The 26086-nt window shown below is 51.4% G+C and overlaps 10 protein-coding genes across 10 annotated transcripts; 6 read left to right on the top strand and 4 right to left on the bottom strand.

The window, feature by feature from the left end:
* Positions 1 to 613: 613 nt before the first annotated feature.
* Positions 614 to 1100, top strand: N7447_003190 (SDR family NAD(P)-dependent oxidoreductase; the record flags this gene model as incomplete). The annotated part of the gene is given in 2 exon segments (XM_057227465.1): positions 614 to 896; positions 910 to 1100. The coding sequence occupies 2 exon segments, from the start codon at positions 614 to 616 to the stop codon at positions 1098 to 1100; spliced, it is 474 nt and encodes a 157-aa protein (XP_057091481.1).
* Positions 1101 to 1201: 101 nt separating this feature from the next.
* Positions 1202 to 1666, bottom strand: N7447_003191 (PaaI family thioesterase; the record flags this gene model as incomplete). Its single annotated transcript, XM_057227466.1, has 1 exon — positions 1202 to 1666. One exon carries the CDS (start codon positions 1664 to 1666, stop codon positions 1202 to 1204), a length of 465 nt encoding a protein of 154 aa, XP_057091482.1.
* A 547-nt stretch (positions 1667 to 2213) lies between these two features.
* Positions 2214 to 3262, top strand: N7447_003192 (uncharacterized protein; the record flags this gene model as incomplete). The annotated part of the gene is made up of 2 exons (XM_057227467.1): positions 2214 to 2763; positions 2823 to 3262. 2 exons carry the CDS (start codon positions 2214 to 2216, stop codon positions 3260 to 3262), a joined length of 990 nt encoding a protein of 329 aa, XP_057091483.1.
* Positions 3263 to 3474: 212 nt separating this feature from the next.
* rad14 (DNA repair protein RAD14) lies at positions 3475 to 4699 on the top strand (the record flags this gene model as incomplete). The annotated part of the gene is made up of 3 exons (XM_057227468.1): positions 3475 to 3576; positions 3635 to 4226; positions 4284 to 4699. The coding sequence occupies 3 exons, from the start codon at positions 3475 to 3477 to the stop codon at positions 4697 to 4699; spliced, it is 1110 nt and encodes a 369-aa protein (XP_057091484.1).
* An 839-nt stretch (positions 4700 to 5538) lies between these two features.
* Positions 5539 to 8188, top strand: N7447_003194 (cell differentiation and development protein Fsr1; the record flags this gene model as incomplete). The annotated part of the gene is made up of 3 exons (XM_057227469.1): positions 5539 to 5665; positions 5721 to 5999; positions 6063 to 8188. Exons 1-3 carry the CDS (start codon positions 5566 to 5568, stop codon positions 8186 to 8188), a joined length of 2505 nt encoding a protein of 834 aa, XP_057091485.1. The 5' UTR covers positions 5539 to 5565.
* A 670-nt stretch (positions 8189 to 8858) lies between these two features.
* Positions 8859 to 9628, bottom strand: N7447_003195 (uncharacterized protein; the record flags this gene model as incomplete). Its single annotated transcript, XM_057227470.1, has 2 exons — positions 8859 to 9440; positions 9518 to 9628. The coding sequence occupies 2 exons, from the start codon at positions 9626 to 9628 to the stop codon at positions 8859 to 8861; spliced, it is 693 nt and encodes a 230-aa protein (XP_057091486.1).
* Positions 9629 to 9929: 301 nt separating this feature from the next.
* On the top strand, positions 9930 to 12155 carry N7447_003196 (rRNA (cytosine-C5-)-methyltransferase NOP2; the record flags this gene model as incomplete). The annotated part of the gene is made up of 1 exon (XM_057227471.1): positions 9930 to 12155. One exon carries the CDS (start codon positions 9930 to 9932, stop codon positions 12153 to 12155), a length of 2226 nt encoding a protein of 741 aa, XP_057091487.1.
* A 420-nt stretch (positions 12156 to 12575) lies between these two features.
* N7447_003197 (putative MATH and UCH domain protein) lies at positions 12576 to 16334 on the bottom strand (the record flags this gene model as incomplete). Its single annotated transcript, XM_057227472.1, has 4 exons — positions 12576 to 13152; positions 13211 to 13910; positions 13969 to 16047; positions 16106 to 16334. 4 exons carry the CDS (start codon positions 16332 to 16334, stop codon positions 12576 to 12578), a joined length of 3585 nt encoding a protein of 1194 aa, XP_057091488.1.
* Positions 16335 to 17108: 774 nt separating this feature from the next.
* On the bottom strand, positions 17109 to 18322 carry N7447_003198 (deoxyhypusine synthase; the record flags this gene model as incomplete). Its single annotated transcript, XM_057227473.1, has 3 exons — positions 17109 to 17180; positions 17236 to 18036; positions 18104 to 18322. 3 exons carry the CDS (start codon positions 18320 to 18322, stop codon positions 17109 to 17111), a joined length of 1092 nt encoding a protein of 363 aa, XP_057091489.1.
* A 945-nt stretch (positions 18323 to 19267) lies between these two features.
* Positions 19268 to 25892, top strand: N7447_003199 (MYB DNA-binding domain protein; the record flags this gene model as incomplete). The annotated part of the gene is made up of 2 exons (XM_057227474.1): positions 19268 to 23863; positions 23925 to 25892. The coding sequence occupies 2 exons, from the start codon at positions 19268 to 19270 to the stop codon at positions 25890 to 25892; spliced, it is 6564 nt and encodes a 2187-aa protein (XP_057091490.1).
* Between the last annotated feature and the right edge of the window lie 194 nt (positions 25893 to 26086).

Raw genomic sequence — 26086 nt, forward strand, 5'->3', positions numbered from 1 at the left:
GATCTGTCGTATCTTCTAGGATGGTAATCTGTTGGAGTACAATATATACATGACCTTGAAAGAGTCCCGACCTCGGGACCTCGGGAGGTCGAGAGGCTGATGTCATCCGTATACGCATGTATGCAGAATGTATGCAGAATGTATGCAGAGTGTATGTAGAATGTAGGGAGCATAACATACAAGTAGAACGTATAGAAACCTGAACGTGAGGCCTTGTTGTCTCACCACTTTTCCAACCCTTACTTGTTCTAAGGTCTATGCAAAGGTTACACTACATTTTGTTGCAACTTCAAACATACATGTATTTGAGAACGTCTTTCTGGATAACCACACCGCTGATAGCAAACATGTCAGAGAATATGGCTTTGCACGTTGTATATCGGGAGTGTGCCCGCTGAACGGGAAACCCGTCGGGACAATCCCATTTTGATGACCGCTCTATTTGACTGAAACTCTTCTATAAATGGATTAGACGCGGGTGGAACTCGTGGCGTTGTGGAAACAGACGTGACATCAGCTGCATCAACAAAGACCCTCAGGGAAACTTGTATGGCTAAACACGGAAGGATTGACATTCTGATACGGGAGGTCAGAGCCGGGGTGCCCTACTACAATGCTGAAGGAAGTCTTGAATTCCCAGGTGGACCTCAATCTCAAGAGTGTGTTTTTGATGTGCCACCATGTTCTACCGATAATGGCGCAGCAAAGCAGTGGTGGAGTGGCGAGCGTTGCCAGTATCGCTGGCTTGAGGTACATTGGAAAGCCCCATGTTGGACACGCCGCGACAAAGGCTGCCATCATTCAGTTGATGAAGACAACGGCTGTCATCTATGCACCTAAAGGTGTACGTTTGAACACGGTTGTATCTGGGCTCATGGACACCCCGTACACAAAATGTATGGTATCCAGATATGCGGCAGATGGTCAAGCGGAAAGATACATGGAGATGCGTCATGCGCAAGTTCCAATGGGGGAAAATGGGTGATGCGTCGGATGTTGCCAATGCTACGCTTTTCCTAGTTAGTGATGAGGCGCAGTATATCGCTGGGCAGGAGCTTATCGTGGATGGTGGTATAACATCTTCGACGGGGAGGACATGATCAGAAATAGAAGGCCCTCTGGGTAGAATTGGTAGTTTTCCGAGCTGTTGAAGAATTGGAATCTCGTCTATTTCTATATACAACATCCTTGGAATAAGACTTCAGCTCTTTTGTTCACGATTCTCTTTGGAGACAGGCAGGAACTTTGTGTGTGAACCCTTTGAAACCAAAGGGCCCACTTCATTGTCGACGACTCGGGAGATTTTGATGGTTGTGAAGGCCATTGACTTCCCCACCCGATCCGCAACGGCAGAGATATCCAGGGTATCTCCGATGGTGGCAGTTGACAGATACGAAACGTGGATATCAATACTTGCGCCCGTTCTCTCGTATCCATGTGTGGCTATCGACATTCCCCCGGCCCAATCGATGATGGTTGCAGAGACAGCCCCATGAATGGTGCCCCTGGAATTGACATGTTCCGCTGTGAGCTTAAGTCGGGCTTGCATTTGGCCACAGGTTGCACTAATAATATCGACATCGGAGAGAAGTAGGCGATAGATAGGGCTTTCATTCTTGGTTCGTTCCCAAACCCCGCGGATATGCTCTAATTCGGTGGAATTCATAGTGGGTGATCACTTTAGGGAAAGTAAGGTAGGAGAATGAGGTTATGGCCAAAAAGAACAAGAATGAAAAAAAAATATATATAGAAAGGAAATTGGGGAGTTCGAAGTCCGAGTCGGAGGGGCCGAGAGCGGAGTGTCCGCCTTCGCAACGGAGTCGATCCGAGAGGGAACTGGAGGACATAGTTGGGTGTATATCTAATAATGAATTGTGTTAAGATATCTTGCTATAGATCTTCTCGGACCTTTGTCCATGTATGATTAAGTTGGAACAAATGTCCAGATGGGATATCGATCTGTGTCAACTAGAGAACTACAACATATATCGCCTCACAAAAATCCAATCCTATCCAAGATAGCTCACACAATTCATTATTATACTTGGAACATGAAGAGACAGTCATACATATAAGAAAACGAATCGAGTATCAAATATGAATCTCAAAAGTTCAAGTACAAAAGGTGTAAAGATGGGGAGAGCGGTGAATCTGGTGATGATTGCAGAAAAAGGGGAGATATCAACAACATCAACTCTTCGTCAGTTCGCAAAATGGAGAACTCGGCAAGGACGTTCAATTCGTTCGAGGCTAAGCAGCCCTTCCCACCTCTGCTGGCTGAAGACCCTATATCCCCGGACGAACCGCAAGAGAGTTATGAAGACGCCAGTATCACCTCCCCCGGCTATGAGGAGATTGAGGTGGAAGACGATGCGGATTTCCAGTCGCACTACTCGCTAGAGCATCAATCATTCTCTGATACAGACTCCGACGATTCTTCTAATCTTGACCGAAATCATCCATTTCGCCAATCCTCCGGCTCTCTCCACGGCCCCAATGCATTTGCGCCTCCGTTCTACAATCGTCCACCTACCCCTCTACCGCCCTCTCCCTCCCTCACTTCTCTTCTTCGGCCGCCCTTCTCGACTACTACATCACGTCCAACTACTCCGGACAGTTCCGATGTCGAGACTCCCAACGATACCGAGGCGGCAGTCGCCAAGTCAGCTCGTCGCGCAACCACCGTTCCGCGCGCCAGTCCGAAGGTTCCTACCTATGAATACTATGGTTTCGTGTTATACTTGGCTTCGTCATTGGCTTTTCGTAAGTCTCGTGGAAAATTGCCCTTTGTAGTCTCCCGCATACTGACCGGACAAACTTAGTGTTTTACCTCCTATGGTCTTATCTCCCATCGCCATTCCTCCATCAGCTAGGCATCTACTATTATCCCAACCGTTGGTGGTCTCTGGCAATACCCGCGTGGCTGGTGATGTTTCTTATCTACATTTATGCTGCGCTTGCCACATATAATACAGGCTATCTTACTTTGCCCATGCACAGCATCGAGAACATTGTCGATGAAGTCGCGAATGTATCGGTGATTGATGGAAAAGCACGGAGACGTCCCGGTGGTGCTACCAAGATGAAGCCCGGTGCTACCTCCTACCAGATCATGGGACCCCAAAATCGCAAGGTGAATTGGCGGGAAATTTGGAGTGAAGGAACCGACGCCGTTATGGATGTGCCGGTAGGGGGCGTGTGTGAGGTTTTGTACGGCCAAGATCGAGAGGACGACTTCGATTACCCGGCTGGAGACTCATAGCTTCTCGGTTTAATCGATTTCTTTGCCAATTCAAGCCGATAACTCCAAAATTGTTTACTGGGCCCCAATGACGTCGATTTATACGGATATCACGTGATTGACAGATCGGGGAGTCTGGTTGCCTTCCGCCTTCCGCCTTCCGCCTTCCGCCTTGCTCATCTCACTCAGGTGACAAGGAAAACAGCCATTACGGTTGAGAGATTAATCCCAAAATGTCAGCAGAACGGCCCTCGACCCCTCCTGCACAGCCCAAGGGCTCAGAGGCAGGACAACTTCCGCGCGCTCCTATCACTCCGGAACAACAACGGAGGATAGTAAGTTCCCTCGAAGTTTGCGACATGGTCAGCCCAAACTAACCAGTCTTGCTGATAGGAAATTAATCGCATGAAAGCTAAAGCTCTTCGAGAGAAACGTGAAGCCGAATTATCCCAAGCCGCTCCGAATACCTCCCAACCCGCAACAGGTGTCAAGCGTTCGTTCACTTCGATGGTGGCATCCGGTCAGCCTGCTAATATGCGCGATGCATCTTCTTCCAATCGCCCACTGGACTCGATCAAACCAGCCCGAAACTTCACAAGCTATGTCGACTATGACTTTAGCAAGATGACCGATACGAAGGGTGGATTTTTGACCCAGGAGGATGACCCGTTCAATAAACAACTACACGTGCCAGATGGGAAAGATGTACAAAAGCCAGTACATATGACGCAGAAGGAATGGGAACGCCATCAAATATTGCAATCACTAAAGCGAAATCGGGAGGGACCCTTTGAACCTGGTCTGAGTGTCTTAGATGATAAAAGCAAGCAGAAGACATGTCGTGAATGTGGCAGTCTCGAAATTGATTGGAAATGGGAAGAAGAACTGAAATGTTGCATCTGTCATGCTTGCAAGGAGAAGCACCCAGAAAAATACAGTTTGTTGACCAAGACGGAAGCAAAAGAAGATTATCTCTTGACAGATCGTGAGTATTCAATTGCCGCCTATGAGAATAGAGATGTGCTAATCTGCCTGCGCGCAGCTGAACTCCGAGATGAAGAGCTCCTTCCACGCCTCGAGCGTCCGAATCCACACAAGTCTACATGGAACAGCATGATGTTGTATCTACGATATCAGGTCGAAGAATATGCATTTTCAGAGAAGAAATGGGGCTCAACGGAGGCGCTGGACGCCGAGTTTGAGCGGCGAGAAGGTGATAAGAAACGGCGACGAGAGGCCAAATTTAAAACGAAGCTGCAGGAGCTGAAGAAACGCACACGTGTGGAGGCCTACCGACGCAATCGACAAGGTGCTTCAGGTGGAGAGTTTGGCGATGATCTCGGTTCTGGGCGGAAGCATGTTCATCAATGGGGTCGATCCGTTGAGAATTCAGAAACTGGAATTAGTGTCAAGACGTGTGTAGACTGTGGAATGGAGGTGGAAGAGCTCGAGTTCTAGAGCAAAATGAACCATAGCATGAAGATTATTGTATGAGACCACGAGCAAATTTAGCATTTGAACCTATAACCTATTGAACACAAGTTATTAGAAAAGGCTTTGGTTGAAAAAAATGGTCAATATTGAGCTGTTCTATAAAGAGTCAAATGATATCGTTTTAATTCCGCAAGAGCCAACTGTCAAGCTCGATATCAATGTAGATATCAGAGAATCCATACACATCAAACAATTATAGTATTCAAGTCTGCGGTACATCTATGCTGTAGGTATATACTTGCAGGTTGTTATAGTTAGCCATGGAGGTCATATAGTGGGTGTCTGGAAAGATAGGAGTCAACCCACTCAACCTGGCTTAATTGTTGCTCTGAAACCTATTGAATCTTCCATCACACAAAAACTTCTTTCATGTGCAACTTAAACCCGCCCCCCCCCCCCCCCCCCCCCCCAATTCGTCCAATTGCTTACCCAACTATGTACCTCCAAACCTGGAGGTAACGCGCAGGTCAATCTTCTCCATCTAGAAGGCGGTCAGTAGCCCCCAAGGCCAAGCCATCTTCACCATAACAAAAGATCAGTGAAGGCACATTCTCATAACTTTGCTATCATTGTCCGATCTTGATCTTGTTCCCCCTTGGATCTTCCTCCTTAGGACCTCATACACAGGCTGACACGGTGTGGGACGTGGTTCCTTACCGTCGCCATTAGGGGACTTGGTTCGCTTACTGCGGATACGATTTACCGGGGTCAGGAGAAACCGAAGCTCACACCTTACACGTTACTCGATTTACTACCGGCCTGATTTCGCCCTTGGTACCTCCTGCAGTACTTTTGACCCCTCCGAGCCTTGACCCGTCCCGTGTTTGTTGATGTCCTGGCAATCTCCATCAGCCATGGCTGGGATCGGAGGAATGCCCGGCGGCATGGATGGTTCGAATGGCCCACAGGGGACGGAATACACATTACAGGGTGAGCAAGAATCTACCTGATTTCTTGAATGCCATTGACTGATCTCCGTCTCCAGGTGTAATGCGCTTCCTACAGACGGAATGGCACCGACATGAGCGCGACCGCAATGCATGGGAGATTGAACGGGCAGAGATGAAGTCCCGCATTGGCCGATTAGAAGGTGATCTGCGCACAAGCAAGCGCCTGCATGAGTCTCTTGGGAAGCATGTTCGGCTGATGGAGACCGCTCTGAAGAGGGAGAGGGAGAAGGTCAAGAAGCTTTCGAACAACGAAAAATCCGAAGACTCCAAGGATCCCAAAGATGCTGCACGTGAAAGTGTCAACTTCCTGAAAGGTATGTGACTTGCAATTGTATGCTAGCACGCGACGTGGAAATATTAACTGGGTTATTCACCAGCGCATCGTCCTAAGCCGAGCACGGACCATGCGAATGACGAAGAACACGAGAACGAGAACCAGCAGGAAGGTCAGTTTGAAGACATAGACAAAGTCCGAGGATACCTGTCCAAAGCTTCCCACGAAATCGCGTACCATGTTATACCCGCCTCTCACCCGACACCTGACATGAACGACTCCGACATGTCAGGCCAGCTTTATGGCAATTCACAGCTGTCGCAACAGAACCTCGAGGAGGCTTATCTCCAGCAGCAACGGCAGAAAACGAATCATGTTATGGCACGTGAAATGGCCTTACAAAACCACCAACCCATGTCCAATCACTATTCTGACAATGCCATGGCTCGTGCTCAAAACCAGTATCTTCCTCGGGATGGCATGGATCGACGGTCGATGGACCCGCAGCAAGCCCCTGTCGCACCAATCCAAAGTCGAACCCAGGTATACGAACAGGGCACAATGGATGATCGCCCAAACCAGGCATACGAGGTCCAGGGCCCTCGAGTAGTCGTCAAGGAGGATGTGAACCTGCAGAACTTGACCGAGGAAAGAACAGAGGATGTGGATGGGTGGACTTTTGACGAACCGGCGGAGCAGGAACTTGTGGTCACCGAACCCCTCCCGCTTCATCGTCCGGATACCGATGTTTTCCCAAATGCCAATTTTATGCGCTCTGAGTCCACCAAAAGCGGGTCTCTCCCCCACCGCAGGAAGAGTTCGGGATCAATGCGCAAGAACGATGGTGCGATTGACACCCGGGAGGCAATTACGACCACCGGACAGCAGGAAGACTTCAGATATCGATTTGCGCTGCGTGGCCACTTGGATGTGATTCGATCTGTCATCTTCACCGGCGGTGGTAGCCCAACATATCCCGAGATCTGCACTTGCAGCGACGATGGAACTATCAAGCGATGGATCATCCCGTCTACTTCTGGTAGCTCTGGAGCTGGTTCTAACCAGAGTTTGGACATTACGAGCTCCTTTACTCATCGCGGACACGAAGGCGCTGTGACTTCCCTTGCCGCCTGCTCACCGTCTCAGAACGTCTCCAGTGACGGCCGTATCTTGGGTGATGGTTGGGTGTTTTCCGGTGGCCAAGATGCCAGCGTGCGTGTATGGGAACGTGGGCGGATTGATCCCAAGGCCACCTTGGAAGGGGGTCATACGGATGCTGTCTGGGGACTCTGCGTTCTTCCCGGGACCGTTGGATCTGTCTTTGGTGACTCAAGCAGTCGCTATGGTGGATCTGATCGAATCCTTCTGGCCTCCGGCGCAGCAGATGGCTGCGTCTTGATTTGGGCTATCAGTGACATTCTTCAACCTTACTCACCCCCGGTTGCAAAAGGCCGTCATCGGGCGAACTCAAACTCAATGTCTTCCGGTTCCAACATCCAAACAATCCCTCAACCCAATGTTGCTACAACTACATCTCTCCAGTACACCATTGTTCATCGCATCCCCCGCACCAATTCTCCTTCCCCAACATGCATCAGCCCCTTGTCTCTTGCAGGCGTCAACTTTGTCGTCTCCTACTCGGATGCCTCTATTATTGTCTACGACACGCGGACAGGCGAAGAAGTTGCGGGTATGGCCAGTCTCGAGACATATGATGGCACGCCTGCTACTGGGGTGAACTCAGTCGTCGCCACCACTGTCGGCTTTGATGGAACTGTTAATCTTGACCCCAACCGCGCGATTGCTGAAGAAGAAGCAGTGGTTCACGGAGCTACTGGTTCAAGCAGCGTAGAGGGTGTAATCATCAGTGGTTACGAGGACCGGTACATCCGCTTCTTTGATGCGAATAGTGGTGAGTGGCATCTGGAGGACCTTGCAACTCCCCACAACGCGCTAACATTTGATATAGGTCAATGTACATACACAATGCTTGCTCATCCTGCTGCGATAGCCTCACTGGCATTATCCCCGAATGGGCGTGAGCTCGTTTCGGCTGGCCATGATGCAAGCTTGCGATTCTGGAATCTTGAGAAGCGCAGCTGTACCCAGGAGCTGACAAGCTACCGGCTAATGCGCGATGAAGGAGTTTGTTCCGTGGTATGGAGCCGTGATGGTAAATGGGTTGTCGGCGGTGGCGGAGATGGCGTGGCCAAGGCCTTTTCCCGATGATTAAAACGACGGAATGAAAAACCCGTGTATGATTCTTTTTGCGTTATACCTGTGTGTGTATCTTTTCGCGTTTGTTTGTCGTTTTCTGTATGATCCCATGAACTGGATGAGCGACTGGACCAGTTCTTTTGAGCATTTGCAACGGTGTTCACCGACACTGTGTGGTTAATTATGCTATCCTACGTGATTTTGCTTCTTTTTTTAATTTCTTTTTTCAACATGTGTACTTTTTTACTTTGCTGATAACCATGTTCGACAAAGATTCCCTGGCGTGCGTGGATGTTTTCTTCCCTTCAACTGTTTCAGTACACGGTCTGCTTTCTATGGGAACTAGAACATATCTTGTTCAAACACTGTTCCATTTGCTGTGATAGGTCTTGATCTGTTTTCAAGTGCCTGATAGCCTTTTGAATGATCTCAATATTTGTCGTATTGCTTGCTGTGGATAAGTTTTTCTTTTCTCCCGTTCTTCGATGTGCCTATGTAGCTTGTGCCTTGGATACTGATAGCTCATGTGTGTGTATAACATTTAAATCCATACTATTCATCGAATATACACATATGTAGGGTTGTTAGATTATCACCGACACGAGACGTATGTGAAACTAGAACAAGTACAGGTATCATTCGATATTGACATTATTTCGCTGCGCTGTTATGTAGATATACTCTACTTGGTTGAACTCCACGCTTCCTTGAACACCAATCTCAACTTTTTTGCTTCTTCCTCGTCCTTCAATCGCTGCTGGAGATAGCCTTGCAGGTCATCCCAGAAAGCCTCTGTATTCAACACTTCCTCACCACTCGGACCTACAGCGGCCTTGGGCGGTGATTCATCCCGCTTCTCTGTGATATCCGGTTGAGCCACAGCAGTTTCAACTACCTGGGCGCCACCGATGATCATAACCCCGATCTCGACTTCTTTGCCTCCCGCCAAAATGGCAGGCTCATCTGCCAATACCTCGGCCAATGTCTTCCCGGTTCCAGTCACTGGCTTGCGCTTGTATAGGATCTTGATCTTCTCTAGCGGAACTTGGCCTCCCTGCGCATCGGTGACGCGCAATCGCACAGCATCTCGGATGTCCTGGACCGAGGTGGTCGATAGAGCGGCATTGGAGATCAAGAATTCCAGAGCAGGATTGCGGGCAGACTTGACGCGGACAGTGATTGATTTGGATGAGCCTGGTGCCTGTGTTGACCTCACTTTTTTGGGCATCGGAGGGTGCGGGGCTGAAAGGCGGGGGAGGGTGTACTATAATTTGCAGAAAGCATGTTAAAATGATATTTATTGGTAAATCAAGCTGAGGGAATGTTCGCATCAAGACTAACGGGAACTCGTAGTCCAATCTGCTCTGGATCGGAGACATGATCAGCGCGAAGCTTGATAGGCCGCGAGTCCAGCATGGACAGGAATGATTTGGTAAAGGTTAGCTCCGACATGTTGAGCAATTGAGATCGGGTAGTAGAGATTCTCAAGGAAAAGAAATAGAGAGAGAAAGCAAATCCAAGGCGATAGGTTGGAGTAGTGGATATTCTGGATATGTTGCACATCAAGGCGCTTGATGCCGATGGGGCATAGACACCTTGGAACTAAGGCATCCAATGTAAATACGTACACCGCTTTTGTTACTTCTGTACTGCTGATGGTTACCGCCCGAAGAGAAAAAAAAAGACGGAAAGAAATTACAAGCTCCCAGAAAGCAAACACCATTAACGTCCCCATATACACCACTTTTTTACAATGGGTGTCGGTCGCCGTATGAAGAAGCAGGGCCCTCCGGCCCCGCTCGATGAGTCAAAAATCACAATGCTCAAGAAACGCAAGGCTGGCGCGGCTGAGGCACCTCCGAAGCCTGCACCATCAAAGCGTCGCAGATCTGATGCCGATGAGTCTGTCTCGAAGAAGGAAGTCCCCAAGAAGAAGAAGGTCAATGGTGCTGCTCTCAAGGCCGATTCCAAGGAATCGAAGAAGCAGCCCGCAGTTACAAAGAAGGCTGTGCCGGTGCCTATGTCTGATGATGATGAAGATATGGATGATGAGTTCGGTGATCTCGATGGGATCAGTGACGGCTCAATGGATAGCGACGATCAGGTTGAAGGATTGTCTGACCTAGAGGATGATAACTCGGTTGTCGACTCTGACGACGAGGGCCACACCCGTGGAGCCATGTTCTCTGACGACGAGGATTCCGATGCCGAAGAGAGATTGACCGCCGCCAACATCGAGGGTCTGTCGCGGAAATTGGATGCTGAGCAACAAGAGGAGGAGGAGGCCGCTGAGCAGGAAATGCAGGAAGCCGCCATGCAGACCAATATCGCTGCACCCGATGTGTTCACCGACCAAGCCCAGCAGGGTCTCGCCCCTGATCTGCAGCTGCTTCGCCAGCGCATCACAGATACCATTCGAATCCTGGGTGATCTGAAGACCCTCGGCCTGCCCGGTAAGTCGCGCACCGACTATATCGATCTCCTGCTCGACGATATCTGCACATACTACGGCTACACTCGATTCCTGGCCGAGAAGCTCTTCAACCTGTTCACCCCCAGAGAGGCCTTTGCCTTCTTCGAAGCTAACGAGACTCCTCGCCCTGTCGTTATCCGTACCAACACTCTGCGAACCAACCGCCGATCTCTCGCCCAGGCCCTCATCAACCGTGGTGTTGTCCTCGAGCCCGTTGGCAAATGGTCCAAGGTTGGCCTGCAAGTCTTCGAGTCTCCGGTTCCCCTGGGTGCCACCCCCGAGTACCTGGCTGGTCACTACATTCTCCAGGCTGCCTCTTCTTTCCTCCCCGTCATGGCTCTCGCCCCCCAGCCTAATGAGCGAGTCCTCGATATGGCCTCTGCCCCCGGTGGTAAGACGACATACATGTCCGCCCTGATGCGCAACACTGGCTGTGTCGTCGCAAACGATGCCAGTAAGCCCCGTGCCAAGGGTTTGATTGGTAACATTCACCGTCTCGGCTGCAAGAACACCATTGTGACGAACATGGATGCCCGCACTGCTTTCCCCAAGGCCATGGGTGGCTTCGATCGTGTTTTGCTCGATGCTCCCTGCACCGGTACTGGTGTCATCTCGAAGGATCCTAGTGTCAAGACCTCCAAGAACGAGCGTGATTTCCTCGCCATTCCCCACATGCAGCGCCAGCTTCTTTTGGCTGCAATTGATTCTGTCGACCACACTTCCAAGACCGGTGGATACGTTGTCTACTCTACTTGCAGTGTGACAGTTGAAGAGAACGAGGCTGTTGTGCAGTATGTTCTTCGCAAGCGTCCCAATGTTAAGATCGTGGATACCGGCCTTGGTGGCTTCGGTAGCCCTGGATTCCTCAGCTATATGGGCAAGACTTTCGATCCCAAGATGGCGCTCACCCGCCGTTACTTCCCCCACCGCGAGAACGTTGACGGTTTCTACGTCTGCAAGCTCAAGAAGACTGCCGTAACCCCCGTGGCCAAGTCGGACGACACCGAATCCCGTTCCAAGGGCCCCAAGAAGGCTCGCAGTGCTTCCTCGGCTGACTCCACGGACGACGAGTCCATTGACAGGACCCCGATTGTTGACGAGAACGGCCACGCCGCTGATTTCGAAGGTGGTGCCTTCAGCTCCTTCGAGGATCCTGAGGATGCCGAGCGCATTGCTCGCGCTGAGCGCAACCGTATTCGTCGCAAGGGTCTTAACCCCAAGGGTGTTCTGAACAAGCCCAAGAAGAGCAAGGCTGAGGTGTCAGAGAAGACAAGCGAGACAGCAACACCGAGCCTGGAAGAAGAGACCAAGGCCGTTTCCTCAAAGAAGTCTACCACTGAGCCAAAGGGTGAGAAGAAGGCTGTGGTTAAGGAAGATAAGAAGCCTGCCACTAAGGCTAAGGAAGAGAAGAAGCCGGTGACCACGGAAAAGGAAGAGAAGAAGACCGTGGCCAAGAGCAAGGTCGAGAAGAAGGATAAGAAGTCGGCCAAGAAGGCCAGCAAATGATCAATGTGATCATCCCTTGTGTATAATTCTTCGTTTTTCTTCAGGCAAGTCAAAAAGCATCATGTATTAGGTCCGGGACCCGGCGCATTGGATATACCTTTTGTTCAATCAAGATCAAACTGTGTTTCAAAAAAATATAAAAAAATAAAAAAGCAATTTGATGTACGATTGTGCTAAATCACGTACTCTACACTGTGTTATTTCAAAACGACACAAGGCATAGTTGAATATAGTATAAGAATTGCGTATATCAATCTAAATCCACCCGGGTGGTATGTGTATATAAAATCAATCGCAAATCAATCGCATCACTCCCCATATCCCAAATCGCCATTCGCTAAAATGTAAGTGCCCAAAAAGGTTAAAAAGGAGCATCCCGTCTATAGTCCAACAAAAATACCCCAGATACTACTCCGTACTCTATACCCGATAAATCTTAATCACCTTCTTGACCTCTTTGCGACATATGGGACACAGATTCACGAGGTTCGCACAAGTCACACAGGAACAAAGGTGACCACACTCGGCGAAGACTGCATCCATTTCCTCGGTGTAGCAGATTTGGCATAGGTCCAACTCTGCATCAGCCACCTCCCAGTAGCTGATGCCCTTGCCGTGGCGTTTGCCATCTTTGAAACCGCCGACATACTTGTTGCCTGTCGTTTTTTCAATGTAAGTACCTTGTCCATGGCATACATCTTCAGCCCAATCACCGTCGTATGAGTCGCCGGTGGGGTAAGTTAGCTTGCCTTGGCCGTGACGCCGGCCAAAGATGAATTCGCCTTCGTATGCCATGCCTGTGCTCGAGATGTGCTTGCCTCTACCATGGTGGTAACCTTTGAGGAAGCAACCACTGTAGTAGTCGGTTGTGAAGGTGGCTTCGATGGTCTTAGTGCCGGTGAAACCTTGGATTGGATGACCGCGAGAATCGGCCCACAGGTACTGAATTAGACGGTCAGGACCAGTGAACAATCCTGATGATGCAATTTGAGTACGCCTGTGTTTGTGTTAGAATCAAAGAGCAAAGGTTGAAAGCCATATCTATGTGTACTTACTTCTCCTTGGTCAACTTATCCCCGACGATGAAACATGCTCCGTGCGGAGCCACCACATCATCGAAGCTGTCAGCAGGCGACACGGTGGTAACGGCAGCCCCATCAACTCGCTTCCACATGAGGAAGTCTTGACGAAGAGGCCGCTGTAAGTGGCGTCGGATGGACGCTTTGACGTTGGCATCAAGCTTGGAGAAGAATGATCCCACGGTACGAAGAACTTGACGGTCTACGTCGAAGATTTGAATAAAGTAGTATGTATGGCCAACAGGTAACTTAACCTCAGGTTGAGTTTGTGGTCGAGGTTGAACTTCTGCTGCGGAAGGTGATATGGGAGCGGAGCTTGTGGCCTCTGTTGATGGAGTTACCGTAACAGCAGCCGTGGCTTGTTGATCATGGGCAGCGATAGCAGCTAGTACCACTTCCTGTTCTGCCCGTTCAGTGGCAAAAGCATCATTCTCTGGAGACAATGTGGGCAATGGAGGCGGTGATGCGTCATCGACAATCGAGTTGACGATATCTAAAGCAACAGGTCTCTCATGGGGAGCATTTCCTGATGAGCTAGCCACAGCATCTCCTTCGCCCACAGATGCCACATTTTCAGAAGCTCCGTGTACCAAGTCCTCGACGACAAGTTCATCAGGCTTATCTTCCGAAGTGGTAACCGCAGGGGGATCTGGGATGGCGAAGAATTGAGCATCCTCTGCTGAAGATTAGCGGGTGATCATGGTTAGAAAAGAAACCAAGGTGAAATCACGTACCTTCCGAGATGGTTTCCATCCAGAACCGTATGGTGCTCAACGAAGGGTCCAGCGGAACATTCAGATCTGTAGTGCGATCAAACGCCAACGATGATCCAGATTGAGCAAAGGAATTACCAATCTGCCAGAAACGAACCCGCTCGGGACCAATAGGTTCGGAGCCCGAGGACTTCCATATAGCAATCCTTTTGCGTAGTTCCACTAAGCGTGATGAGCGGGGCAGAGTGATGTACATGACACTATTTGCCGCTTTGGCCTGCGCCATGAGATCGTAGGCGTCAAATAGGCTGGTCAGCTGGTCATATTGGGGAAGCGCATAAACCTCAACCTGGACATCATCCGCAGGCTTGCCACCAGTGTGATACACGCCTGTTTCATAGTATTGTTTCAGGGTCTCGGGAACTTCCCAAGGTTCTTGGGGACCAGGCAAAAGCTCCGATATCATATCACCACGGATATACATTGCCACGACAGGTACGTCATGACCCTTCTTGTGATCTACAGTCTGGGAAGGATCAAGACCAAGGTGTGGGCCCATGGCTGTTTTTTGAGTCAAACACTCCACGCGGTTGTCACTGCCATCGTCAAAAGCCAGCCATGTAGTACCCGGACCCGCTGGGCGAAGGATGCTAAAGAACTTGCCCGAGGTGCGGCGGCCACGATGAACAATATAGCCATAAAGGACATACTTGCTACCCTGCCCATCAACCACCCAGGGAGTCAGATCCAGCTCCTCCTCCATATCCACTTTGTCATACCGCAGCTGCCAGCGTTTGGCCTTGTCCAGAGTATGGCGGCCGAGCTCAACATGAAGAAGTGGTGGAAGCGACCAACGACCGGGCTTAGCACTCAAGTATCCACTAACAGCTTCGGAGGTAGACTTGGCTTGATCAACTGGCACGTAAATACGCGAGTTGAACTCAGTCGGCAGCATGTTCACGGCGGCTTCGCCATCAGAAGATAGACCATGTACAACCGGACTGTCAAAGAGGTGAGCGAATTGTTTACCGGCCTCCGTTCCTTTCAGTTCCAGCTCCAAGGTGCGACGCAGGCGCTCCCAGAATTCGGACACATCGCTCGAAAACTCGTGCAGATTGCGCAGAGTGGTAGTCACGACGTCCGTATCGACATAGCTCGGGGAGAGTGTCCGGCGGCGAAGCTGCCACAGAAGCCTTTGAAGAGCGTCACATAGAGGCTTTGGCCTAGCATCGGCATTGGTGAGATGTTCAAGTACGTTAATACTTTGAATGATCTTGCAGAATGGGGCAACGTGCAGCCACGAGGCAAGCCCAGCTACCTCTGGGCTATGATTGATGATCGAGTCACCCAGAGGTCGATAACCGGTCAAGGCCATACTGTCCCAAGTTGGCTCGGAATCGCTTGGGTGCCACCAGAGTGACTTGGTGGGGTCATTCACTACACGAATGTACGCGTCAAACGAGAGCGTGTCGTCGTTCAAGAGGGCACGATGTTGACCCCGCCGGCGTGAATGGATTTGGTCCCATGGGCCGTGGAAATATGTCCACCCCCAGTCCAGGTTGTGAGTGTTGAATTGATGACAAGAAGACTGCATCCACCCAGTGCGTGGCTCTTGTGGGTTGTATACAATGACACCGACCTGTGCGGGCACACGCCAAGAATCCGAGGTTCCATGATCAGATTGGGGGTTGTTGTTGGCCGCAGGATATCGAGAAATGTAGTTCTCAAACCATGCTGCCGCGTCGTCTGTAGCTGTAGTCTTTATTTGGATATCCGGCGTGCTATCATCCAGTGAAGCATCGGCTGCGCCTCGACGGACTGTAAATTCCATTCCAGGAAGCTTGCCCTCTGGAGCGGGCATTGTGGCCGAGCATTCGAGGTAGACGCTCAATGCATTGACATTGTTCCCCCGAGGGTAGAACTTGATTCGCCACCAATACCCTCCAACAAATGCTGGCGGGGAGCGAATGACTTTGTCCCGATTGGGGTTCTCGGGGGTGCCCCGAACACCCTTTAAGGTCCACGTCAGGCGGGCCTTTTCGGTGGGAATGTATTCGGGATCTCCCAAATCCCGAAAGAAGTTTGTTTCCCAATACTTGTCTGTTAGGGGGTTAGTAAATGGATGTTCCGTGACCTTGTTTGTATTGTTGACACCTACGATCACTGGCACTGTAATCCGAGTCACCACCGTCGATCTCTTTCATCTCATCCTCATCTGGTACCGTTGTGTCCTCTTCGTACTCTGCCCAATATGCATGTTCTAGCTCTTCTGAGGGACGTATTGGGGCGGGCTGAGTTGAACGTGATGGTTCGGGGGATTGGATTGAGTCGGTCTCTGTATTTATCGTATCCTCAGTCCCAACCGTCAAATTGGGTAAGGGATCCATGGCCTTTCAATTGGAAACCCCAGTTCCAATGGGTTTAATATACTCCGAGGTCCTATAAAGATAAGGGCTTATCGGATAAGAAGAAGGTTGCGGCCCCAGATGTGGAGAGAAGGGGTCCGAGAGAGACTGGAGAAAAAGAATGAACTGTAGTAGAGGGGGAAGATAAGAAGAAAAGAAGAAAAACAAAAGAAGAAAAGAAGAAAAAGAAGGAGTCAGAGGGGAAAAAAAAGTAGAAAAAGAAAAGAAAAAAAAAGGAAAAAGATAAGAAAAAAGAACGAGTCCGGGGGAAATTCGGTAGGTCTGTATAGAGGCTTTTGGACTATGTATGTATATGCAGATAGGGTTGAAACCCTTATATCACCTGATATCTATCTAATAGACCTATAACTAGTTACCACTTGTTAGTTATACACAACAAAGTCGGTGTGCTGATTCCCCACTCAGGGGAATATCCTTGGGATGTGCCCAGGTGGCGAACTCGGCTTATCGGAATTTCCCCCTTTCCCCGTCGCCACTGAAGCCTTTGAATCCCTGATTCTGTTTCAGGCACATCGGGAATATCAGACATGGCTATAGAGGCCGATCATACATCTTGTACTCCGTACTCCGTACAGATTGTAGGGATCCCGATCCTGAAACAATTGCGCGATCAAAGGGTCTTGACCCCAAACCACTTTTCATGGATACTGATTGGCCCTGAAAAGAAAAACATTTCTAGACCGCGGGTTCCCGCATTGCTTGGCAACAAGTCCCGGTACCGAGACTGGAGTGAAATCATTTCCGTTCGGCACGAGCAAAGGAAGCAGCCACAATCATAGGGAATACCGCCGTAGCCTCAGCATAGACCTAAGAATTGAGTTAGCTTGGCCCCAAAGAAATAGGATAATACAGCCAAACTCACCTTGACAGACTTGGCATCCACCTTGATCTTGCCCCAGCTCACCGCTTCATCCGGCCGTGCACCCGCATCACTGCCATCGAACTCCTGTGCGGTATTCACATACACGGCGTGCTCGGCCCCATTGCGCATCAGGCATGCATTGGCGATGTGATGCTTGACGAGCCCACCACCCAAGATGATCATGCCGGCACGTGTCGCCCGGACAGCCATGGTGTTGATACGGCGCACATCGTCCACAATATCCACCCGGAGTCGTTGTGGGGAAGACTTGAAGGTGTGGAAGTAAAGCATGTCACCCAGAGATCCATCCGTCAGGGCGGGACAGAATACGGGAATTCCATTTCGGGCGGCCCAGTAGAGAACCGAATCCTCATGGTTGATCTCACGACCCAGCCGCTCGGTGATGCGGCTTGGCGTCCAGTGAACCTCGTCTTCCTCATCCCCAGTCTCCCGAGCCTTAACCTTGCCAGCCTCCTGCTCCTCCAACATCTTATCCAAAATGGGAACCACCCAGTCCTCAAAGGCACAGTAATTATTGTTGGGTACGAGAAGGTTGCCAATGCGGTTGAGGCCCTTTGCACGAAGTCCAGCACCGGGAGTCGAGAACGATCCGAGATATGTCGGGGCCAAGCATTTGATCAAGTCCTCCTCGACACCACCGGCAGTCGTCACAATGGCAGACACATGATTATGCTTGACCAAATAACGTAGGGTGTCACGAAGACCGGAGGAAATCAAGTTTGATGTATAGCCGAGGAAGATGGTTGTTTTATTTCCCGTTTCGGGATCACGGAAGGCGCGCTAATGAAACAGACCATCAGACTCCAAGGATTACAGAATTGAGCAATTGTAATTATATCGGGCGTACCATTTCATTGATGATTTGAGCAGCCTCGGCAACCGCACTGCCCTGGAAACCGGTATGGGCCATGTTGTCCACCATCTCTGCGACGGTGATATCTCGTCCCTGAAACTTATCAAAATCCACCCCGCTCACCTCGTGAGATCCCTCTGGGACTGGTTGCGAGCCCTGGAGGACGGAATCGGTTACCGAGGAAGGGACTGCGGAATGTTTCTGAGCGCTCATGATTGCGATGAGATTGGGAAAGAAAGGAAAGGAAAAGGGGAGTAGGTGTAAATCACAAGTCCACTCAAAATAGGTCAAGGTGAGACAAGAAAAGAGGTCCAAATGAAAAGAAGCTTGGATTGTAGAAGAGAGGGGCAGTCGATCTTTTTTTTTTGATTCGGCGGGGAACTACATGAGTCTGGGCCTTGATGCCTGAGTGCCTGAGTGCCTTAGTATTCTGATACCTTTTTGCCTCAGGCGTATATTACTCTATGTTGACTAGTGTCGTTATTCAATTTGGAGATTTCCTATATTGTATAGGTTTGAATGATGAAAGCATCTAGAATATTGACCTTTTAATAGTATTCTACTCTACTTTCTACTATTTCTATGTCTAGTTCTACATTGTATACTTCCTAATTATACCGTACCTGAATAGAGTTAGGAGGCACATCCACCACACTAGCGTTAAATCGGGTTAGTGCCGAACCCCTTGAAGTCTCACGAACCTCATCTTCTTCTTATTCCTCCTCGGTTTCCTTCTTGCTATATTACTGTGCATAACATCCGGCGCAAGGGAGAGCTCGCATGATTTTGTCGATCTTCTAACGTGCCCAGTGTTTCCTGTTTTTCCACGTTCAATCCCGTGTCGAACCTGTCAACCTGTCAAACCAGCCAACTTGGGTCCATTCGACCTGAATCTACTCCGTACTCAAGAGAACAAAACAAAAACAACGTGATAAATTGGACTTGAAAAAAGAATTACGCCTTACCCGATCGGGGACCCTTTAATTCTTCATATGGTCCGTGCATTGTATGTCACGTGCAGACCCTCCCGAGTGTTCTCCATCTCTGGGTATGTTTGATGGATTCTGCATTCCAACCGCCTTGGGCTGATTTGCACTGTACATTGAACGTGCTGGAGCGCTAACCCAGTCTGTAGCTTCATGATAGCATGACGCGATAATGTCATCCCGATTCCCCCCATCGTCCGGGTTCAATTCCCGTGACCGTTCTCCGCAGCGATTTGGAGACCGTCGCCCCCCGGTCGGTCCTCGTGGTCCCGACGATGGACCTGCACCATTTGGCAGAGATCCACCGCGTGGACCAAGGGCACTTGTTGATTCCCCTCGTGGTGGCCATTTTGGTGGCCGTGGTAGGGGCTATGGCCGTGGTGACTTTCGTGACCGTGACCCACGAGACCGCGACCGAGATCGCGACTTTCGAGATAACCGCGATGGCCCACCGTTTCGCCGAGATATGGACCGGGACTGGGTTCGCCGCGACCGTGAATTCGATCCCCGTGACAACCGGATTGGTTTTGGCCGAGGCCGCTCAAGATCACCAACACGCGACTTTCGGGACATAAGGGAGCCCCCCGGGCGCGATTTTGATCTGGCTCGGATGCGACGCAACTCGAGGGATAGTATCATATCTGCATCTTCAGGAGGCCCAGAAGGTCCCCCTCCTAATGGTGGCCATATACACCGAGGAGGCATACGAGGCCGTGGTCGCGGAGATTGGGAAGGAGGCCGCGGTCGTGGTCGTCCATCCTTCCTCGATGATCGTGATCTTTTCCGTCGCCGCAGTCGATCCCGTGAACAGTGGCGTGGACGTGATCGGATGGTGGATCGCGATAGAGATCGAGACATGGACCGGGATCGTGCATTAGATCGCGATCGGATGATGGACCGAGATCGTGACCGAGACCTTCCACGCCCAAGAGATCGAGATCGAGAATTAGATCGCGACTTGGATCGTCGAGATCGCTTTGACCGTCGCGAAGATTGGGACAACCGACGACCTGATCGCGAGGACCGTGATCGCCCCGTGGACTTCTGGAAACGAGACCGCCCCCCAAGTCGTGCAGCTAGCCGCGCAGCGAGCGGCTCAACCACTTCCTCACATCCTACTACAGCACCCGGCCCTGGACCTGGACCAACCCTAGCAGATCGTCTGCCTGATCATCCCCAAGTGGATCATGGTCGGAAACCTTCAGGCATCCCCATCATTCCGACTCTGGAGCCTACGCGAGATCCCGAGCGAAATGACCCTCGAGCTACTGGTGCTCGACCTGATGCCATTAGACTGGATACTGGTCGCCCTGATGCTCCTCGACCGGATGTTGTTCGCCCAGTTAATGTTCAACCGGATGCTCCTCGACCAGACGCTGCTCGAGCAGACGCTGTTCGCCCAGTTAATGTTCGACCGGATGCTCCTCGACCAGATGCTTCTCGACCAGACGCTCCTCGACCGGATGTCGTTCGCCCAGTTAATGTTCGACCGGATGCTCCTCGACCAGACGCTCCTCGACCAGTTGCTGTTAGCCCAGTTAATGTTCGACCGGATGCTCCTCGACCAGATGCTTCTCGACCAGACGCTCCTCGACCAGACGCTCCTCGACCGGATGTCGTTCGCCCAGTTAATGTTCGACCGGATGCTGATCGCCCTGATGCTCCTCGACCGGATGTCGTTCGCCCAGTTAATGTTCGACCGGATGCTCCTCGACCAGACGCTGCTCGAGCAGACGCTGTTCGCCCAGTTGATATTCGACCGGATGCTTCTCGACCAGACGCTGCTCGACCAGACGCTGTTCGCCCAGTTAATGTTCGACCGGATGCTCCTCGACCAGATACTTCTCGACCAGATGCTTCTCGACCAGACGCTCCTCGACCGGATTTCGTTCGCCCAATTAATGTTCGACCGGATGCTCCTCGACCAGACGCTCCTCGATCAGACGCTCCTCGACCGGATGATGTTCGACCGGATGCTGCTCGCTCTGGTGCTCCTCGCCCTCATTCTCGACCGGATGTTGTTCGCCCTGATGCTATCCGACCCGATGCTATGAAGAACCCACCTATCATCCGGAACTCACCACCTCCAGCCGCCCCCCAGGTGCCCGCTTTTGGCTCAGTGGCTGCACACATCACCAATGCTTCAAACAAAGATTTTTCAGACCAACGCACGGCGTCCAATTCTACTTTTCCCGCAGAGAGAGACCAACATGCAGTCCCGCAATGGCAACCACCCCAACCTCCCACAGGGCCCAAGGCAGAAAGAACCGACATCACACAGCCTCTTGAGCCTTGCAGCCGCTTCGAAGGACCCCAGGAGGTTGGCAAGCAGCGAATTGCGCCTCCTCGCCTCCCTAAACCGACCACCAATCTCCCTGATGTATCACCACCCACCGCTCCAGCTGCCATGACTCGGCTAGATTCGGGCGTAGGGCCAAACGAAGGATTTGCGGCTGGGAGGTCGAATTCACTCACGTCTTCCCCTACATTTGCACGAATTCCGCCCCCTGCCCCACGTGCATTATCCCGTGAGCCCTCTATGTCGCCTCGAATGCAATCGTCTGGCATTCCAACTGGCCCTCGAGCATTGAAATGGAATCCCTCCCCGCGTGGCCGTAAAGGCAGCAAGCAATGGGTGCGACCAGGCTACGGCCGAACACCTTCTATTCCCAATGCACTACCGAAACACGAGCCTGTTGATGAGAGCGAAGGTGTTTCCTTTACCAATGAAGCCACGCGACCTCTATTACCGGTTGAGATAGACGAGCCTGAGAGTGGCGAGATTCTTCCCCATGACCATGCGAGAGAGCCCTCGCCTGTTTCCCCGTCATTGAACCTCCCATTACGGCGTAGCTTATCGGCTGTCGACATTCAAACAAGTGATGCCAATGAACCCTCTGGGAAGGGTGGTATTGACAAACCTGCTTTGATACCAGACTTTGAAGGTTCGAGTGATGAGGAAGATGGAGAGAACATTGTTTTCACCCAGGAGTACCTTGATGAAAGAAAGCGGATCTTTGAAAAGGATATGGAGTCACTCCGAGCAGAACTGCCTCCTTCACCTTTGGAAGATTCGGCCATCGTCGCTCTTTTGCTAAAAATCCAGCTACTTGGCATGGTAGCCAACGAAGAGACAGCTGAACCTCCAGTTGAACCACTCGCCGAACCAGCGTTAGAGCGACCAGTGGATCCTTTGCCCTCAGTAGAGGATGAGGAGTCAGCCGATCATCCAAGCACTGAGCGAGTGGTCTCTTTTGCTTCTACACCACCCGAGCCCGACCCAGAGCCAATTACAGAAACTATCATTCCCCCCGTGGTACCTCCTGATGAGGTTACTGTCGAGGGTCTTCCATTCTTGCACTCGGGCCCTCCAACACCTATTTCAGATATGGATGTGTACCATGACAATATTGCAACCCAAAGTCGTCTCAGAGACGCGTTCAGCACACAACTTTCAAAGGTGCAAGCGGAAACTTTCCGGAAAAATGCAATCCTTAGGGACGAGTACGTGTCTCACTACAAGCTTTGGCGAATGGCTATTTGGGAGCTCGACCGTATGAAGGACAAGAAGTCCGTGACTCCTGGTCCAGCTTCTCCCCCAGTTTCCACCGTTGCAACTACCCCGGCGCCCATGCCGGAAGGCCGTGAAGGCCGTCGGTACAAAGGAAATAGTGAGCTCGATTTTCTCAATGCTTTAAAGGCCTCTGAAATCTCTGCCCAAGAAGAACTTGAACGTCGCCGAATCAAGATGGCTACTGCTCGGCCCGATTTGGGCCGTGAAGCGATCATTCCGAATATGCTTGAACCGCGAGAGGTAAAGGCTCGCATCTACAAAGATGTGAATAACACCATTGAGTGTAATAGGGCTCTGGATGTTTTCGGCTTCGCTCCGCCCCCCAATGACTTCACCCCGGAGGAGCATATGATCTTTACGGACGCCTTTATGGCACATCCAAAACAGTGGGGCAAGATTGCCGAATCTTTGCCTGGTCGAAATTTCCAGCAGTGTATCGTACATTATTATCTCACCAAGGAAGAGATTAAGTACAAGGCCAAGCTCAGCAAACGCTGGAGTAAGCGCAAGGGGACTCGAAAGGGTCCACGACCGAAGTCCAATGCCCTCATCGCAGACTTGAGTGTGGTGAAACCTGACTTTGTTGGTGAGGATGAGCCACCTGCTGTTACAGACACCGGTCGTCCACGACGTGCGGCTGCACCCACGTTTGGCGAGTCCGCTGAGGCAGAAAGCGTGCCAGTTGGACGTCGGACCCAGCTTGGCAAGGATGGTGAACCGGTGGAAAGATCATCTCGGCGTGGCGCACGGGGCGGAGGTACTCGCGGTGGACGGCGCGCGAAGACCGCTACTCAGCCGGATCCGAAGACCCAAGTGGCAACGCCACAGGGCAGCCTGCCTCCAATTGTATCGCCAGCGCCACTTCATCCTGGAAGCGAGATTGAATTAGTCCCAGATCACATCATGGAAGGGTATGAGGCCCGGGAACGAGAGCGCGCCGAAAAAGAATCTTTAACGCCAATTCCGCGAGGCAGGGTGGGACGCGGGCGAGCAAAAGAAGGAGTTTATGTCTTTGAGTCTACTGAGGTTGAACCGTCCCTGGCAACCAAACAGCATGAGACGGGGTATGGCTCCTTGCAGCCAACAAGTTACTGGTCTGTACCGGAGCAGCGCGACTTCCCAGCCTTGTTGGGACATTTTGGTCGTGATTTTGAGGGTATCTCGGGTTGGATGAAGACCAAAACAACGGTGATGGTATGTATTAGATCTTTCGTCCCGTCGTTGGTCGATTAGCCGGCTAACGTGCATGATGCAGGTCAAAAACTTCTATCAACGCCGCCTAGACTCGGGCCAGAAAGACTTTGAATTGATTTTAACCGACGCAGAGGAGAAAAAGGCTCGCGGTGAGCCCACAGGGCCGCTTCCTATTCCAAGTGTTGCGCCAAAGCGACGATATGAGGCGACTCCGTCTTCTATCATCCCTCGTCCACTTGCCCCCCATGGGGATCCTATGGCTGAGGTCGATGAAATAAGATTTCCTAAAGGCAAAGCTGTTGGCCTCTCACCGCAGCCGATGTCTCTGCATGGGCGACCTCCGTCCGACAAGGAGCGGAATGTCGGTCGCTACCAGCCACTCGCACAAGCTTCTGCTGCTTCCCCAGTGCCATCTACCGCAACTCTGATTGAAGAGTCGACTCGGGCAATTCGCGCGCAAGGAGGACCATCCCACCGCATTCAGGGCCCTCGCCTTGGGTATTTTACAGAGGATAGACGAGACTCTTCGGTATTGCCCCATGCCACTGCCCGTACGCAAGACCTACCAATGTCCTCGCGCCATCCTGGCTCCCTGCCACCGGATATGGGGCGAATGGAACCTTTGTCCGCACAGGGCTATATGCCCGCACAACAGCCAACCTCTCTCCTTTCATCAACCCACTCACGTCACCCAAGCTTAACACAACCCCCCGGCTCGCCAACCCAGCAGCTTAGACCAGAACTTGACATCTCGTCTGTTCACCGCGATCCTTTTGCCCAAAGACCCTATTACTCGCTCGCAGGTCAACCCATTGGTCTAGCCCAGTCGCCTCGCCCTGGGTTGTCGCCGGTGAAGGATGTCCCTCGCCAGAGTGCTACTCCTGCCCCCGACGCCACTCGTCAGGTGCCTGCCAAACGGTCCAACATCATGAGCATCCTCAATGATGAACCTGAAGAGCCTCAGCCGCGCAAACGATTTGCCAGCGAGCAGGCTCCATCTGCCCCTGGAGCAACCCCAGGCATAAACCCGAGGCCTGTATACCAGACTGGAGCACCCCCTCGCCATGAAGACACTATCATCTCAGGCATGTCGCAAAAGCCCTCTAGTTACGCTCAGCAAAGCCAATATCAGCCATCGTCTCGTGGCTACGACTATCCTGGCTATGGACCCCCTCATGGTGGCTCGGGCACCACAGCGAATAACGACTGGGTGGCACGGTTTGATCCACGGGCGCAGCAAACACCACCGCAGCCCCAGGCCCAATCACTTCCATCACAGCAGCAGCAAAGCGGCCGTCAGGGTTCCTATTCATCTTACGCGGCAACTCCGAGCCAGTCTTCGGTGCCTTTGACGAATCTTCCTGTGCCATCCCCAGCGCCGACTCCCCCGCCCACAAGTGCCTCTCAACGATCGGCTTATCCCAATGTTTTCTCCCAAGCCTCCTCTGCTCAACCACCAATGGCCTCTGGTTCCCGAGATATGGCCCCGCAACCGACTTCCTATCGACAAGGGTCGCCTGGCCCGCGTTCCAGTATGGCATATGGATCGCGACAGGATCCACCAACGCCAGCGCAGTCTTCGGCTAGCTTGTATGGTATGCATCCGCGCCAGTCTGCAACGCAGAATGCAGTCCAGTCACACAGCTATCAACAACATGTGCAAACAATGGTCAGTGGGTCGCATCAGCCGCAATCTCACCGATCAACGCCTGTCAACTTACCCGGTGCTTCCTCGCAGTACGGGCACAACACCCCTCCTCCCCAGTCCCAGGCTGGCCGGTCAATGGCATCGCTGGCGAGCCTCGGTCGTTCATACACTCCTCCATCGGCTCTACATCCCTCTATGAGCGGAGGCACCATGAGTAGCTATGCTCCCCCTCAGTCATCCACGCCTGGATCGATACCACCGCTCCACCAACGACCTACAGGATCGCTTGGTGACACTGGTTCCACCCCGACACATCACCGTGTTTACAGCCATGGGTCAGCTCAAGGTGGACTGCCGCCTCCTTCGCAACCTCCTCGGTAGGGTACCGTGTTCGATTGACTTGAATGGACTTGTTGTGGAGTGTAAGACCGTAATGGGATCGGTTGTACATTAATTTGTCTTTTGTCTTGCTTTTCTCTTGTTTAGCGTCCTGGCGTCTTTGCCAGCGAGGATATTCATTTGATCATGGTTTATATGTATCACTAGATGAATGATTTTATGTGTCAAATCTTCAT

This window comes from Penicillium robsamsonii (assembly GCF_028829455.1).
Source record: "Penicillium robsamsonii strain IBT 29466 chromosome Unknown utg000001l_segment0_segment0, whole genome shotgun sequence".
NCBI classification, from domain to species: domain Eukaryota; kingdom Fungi; phylum Ascomycota; class Eurotiomycetes; order Eurotiales; family Aspergillaceae; genus Penicillium; species Penicillium robsamsonii.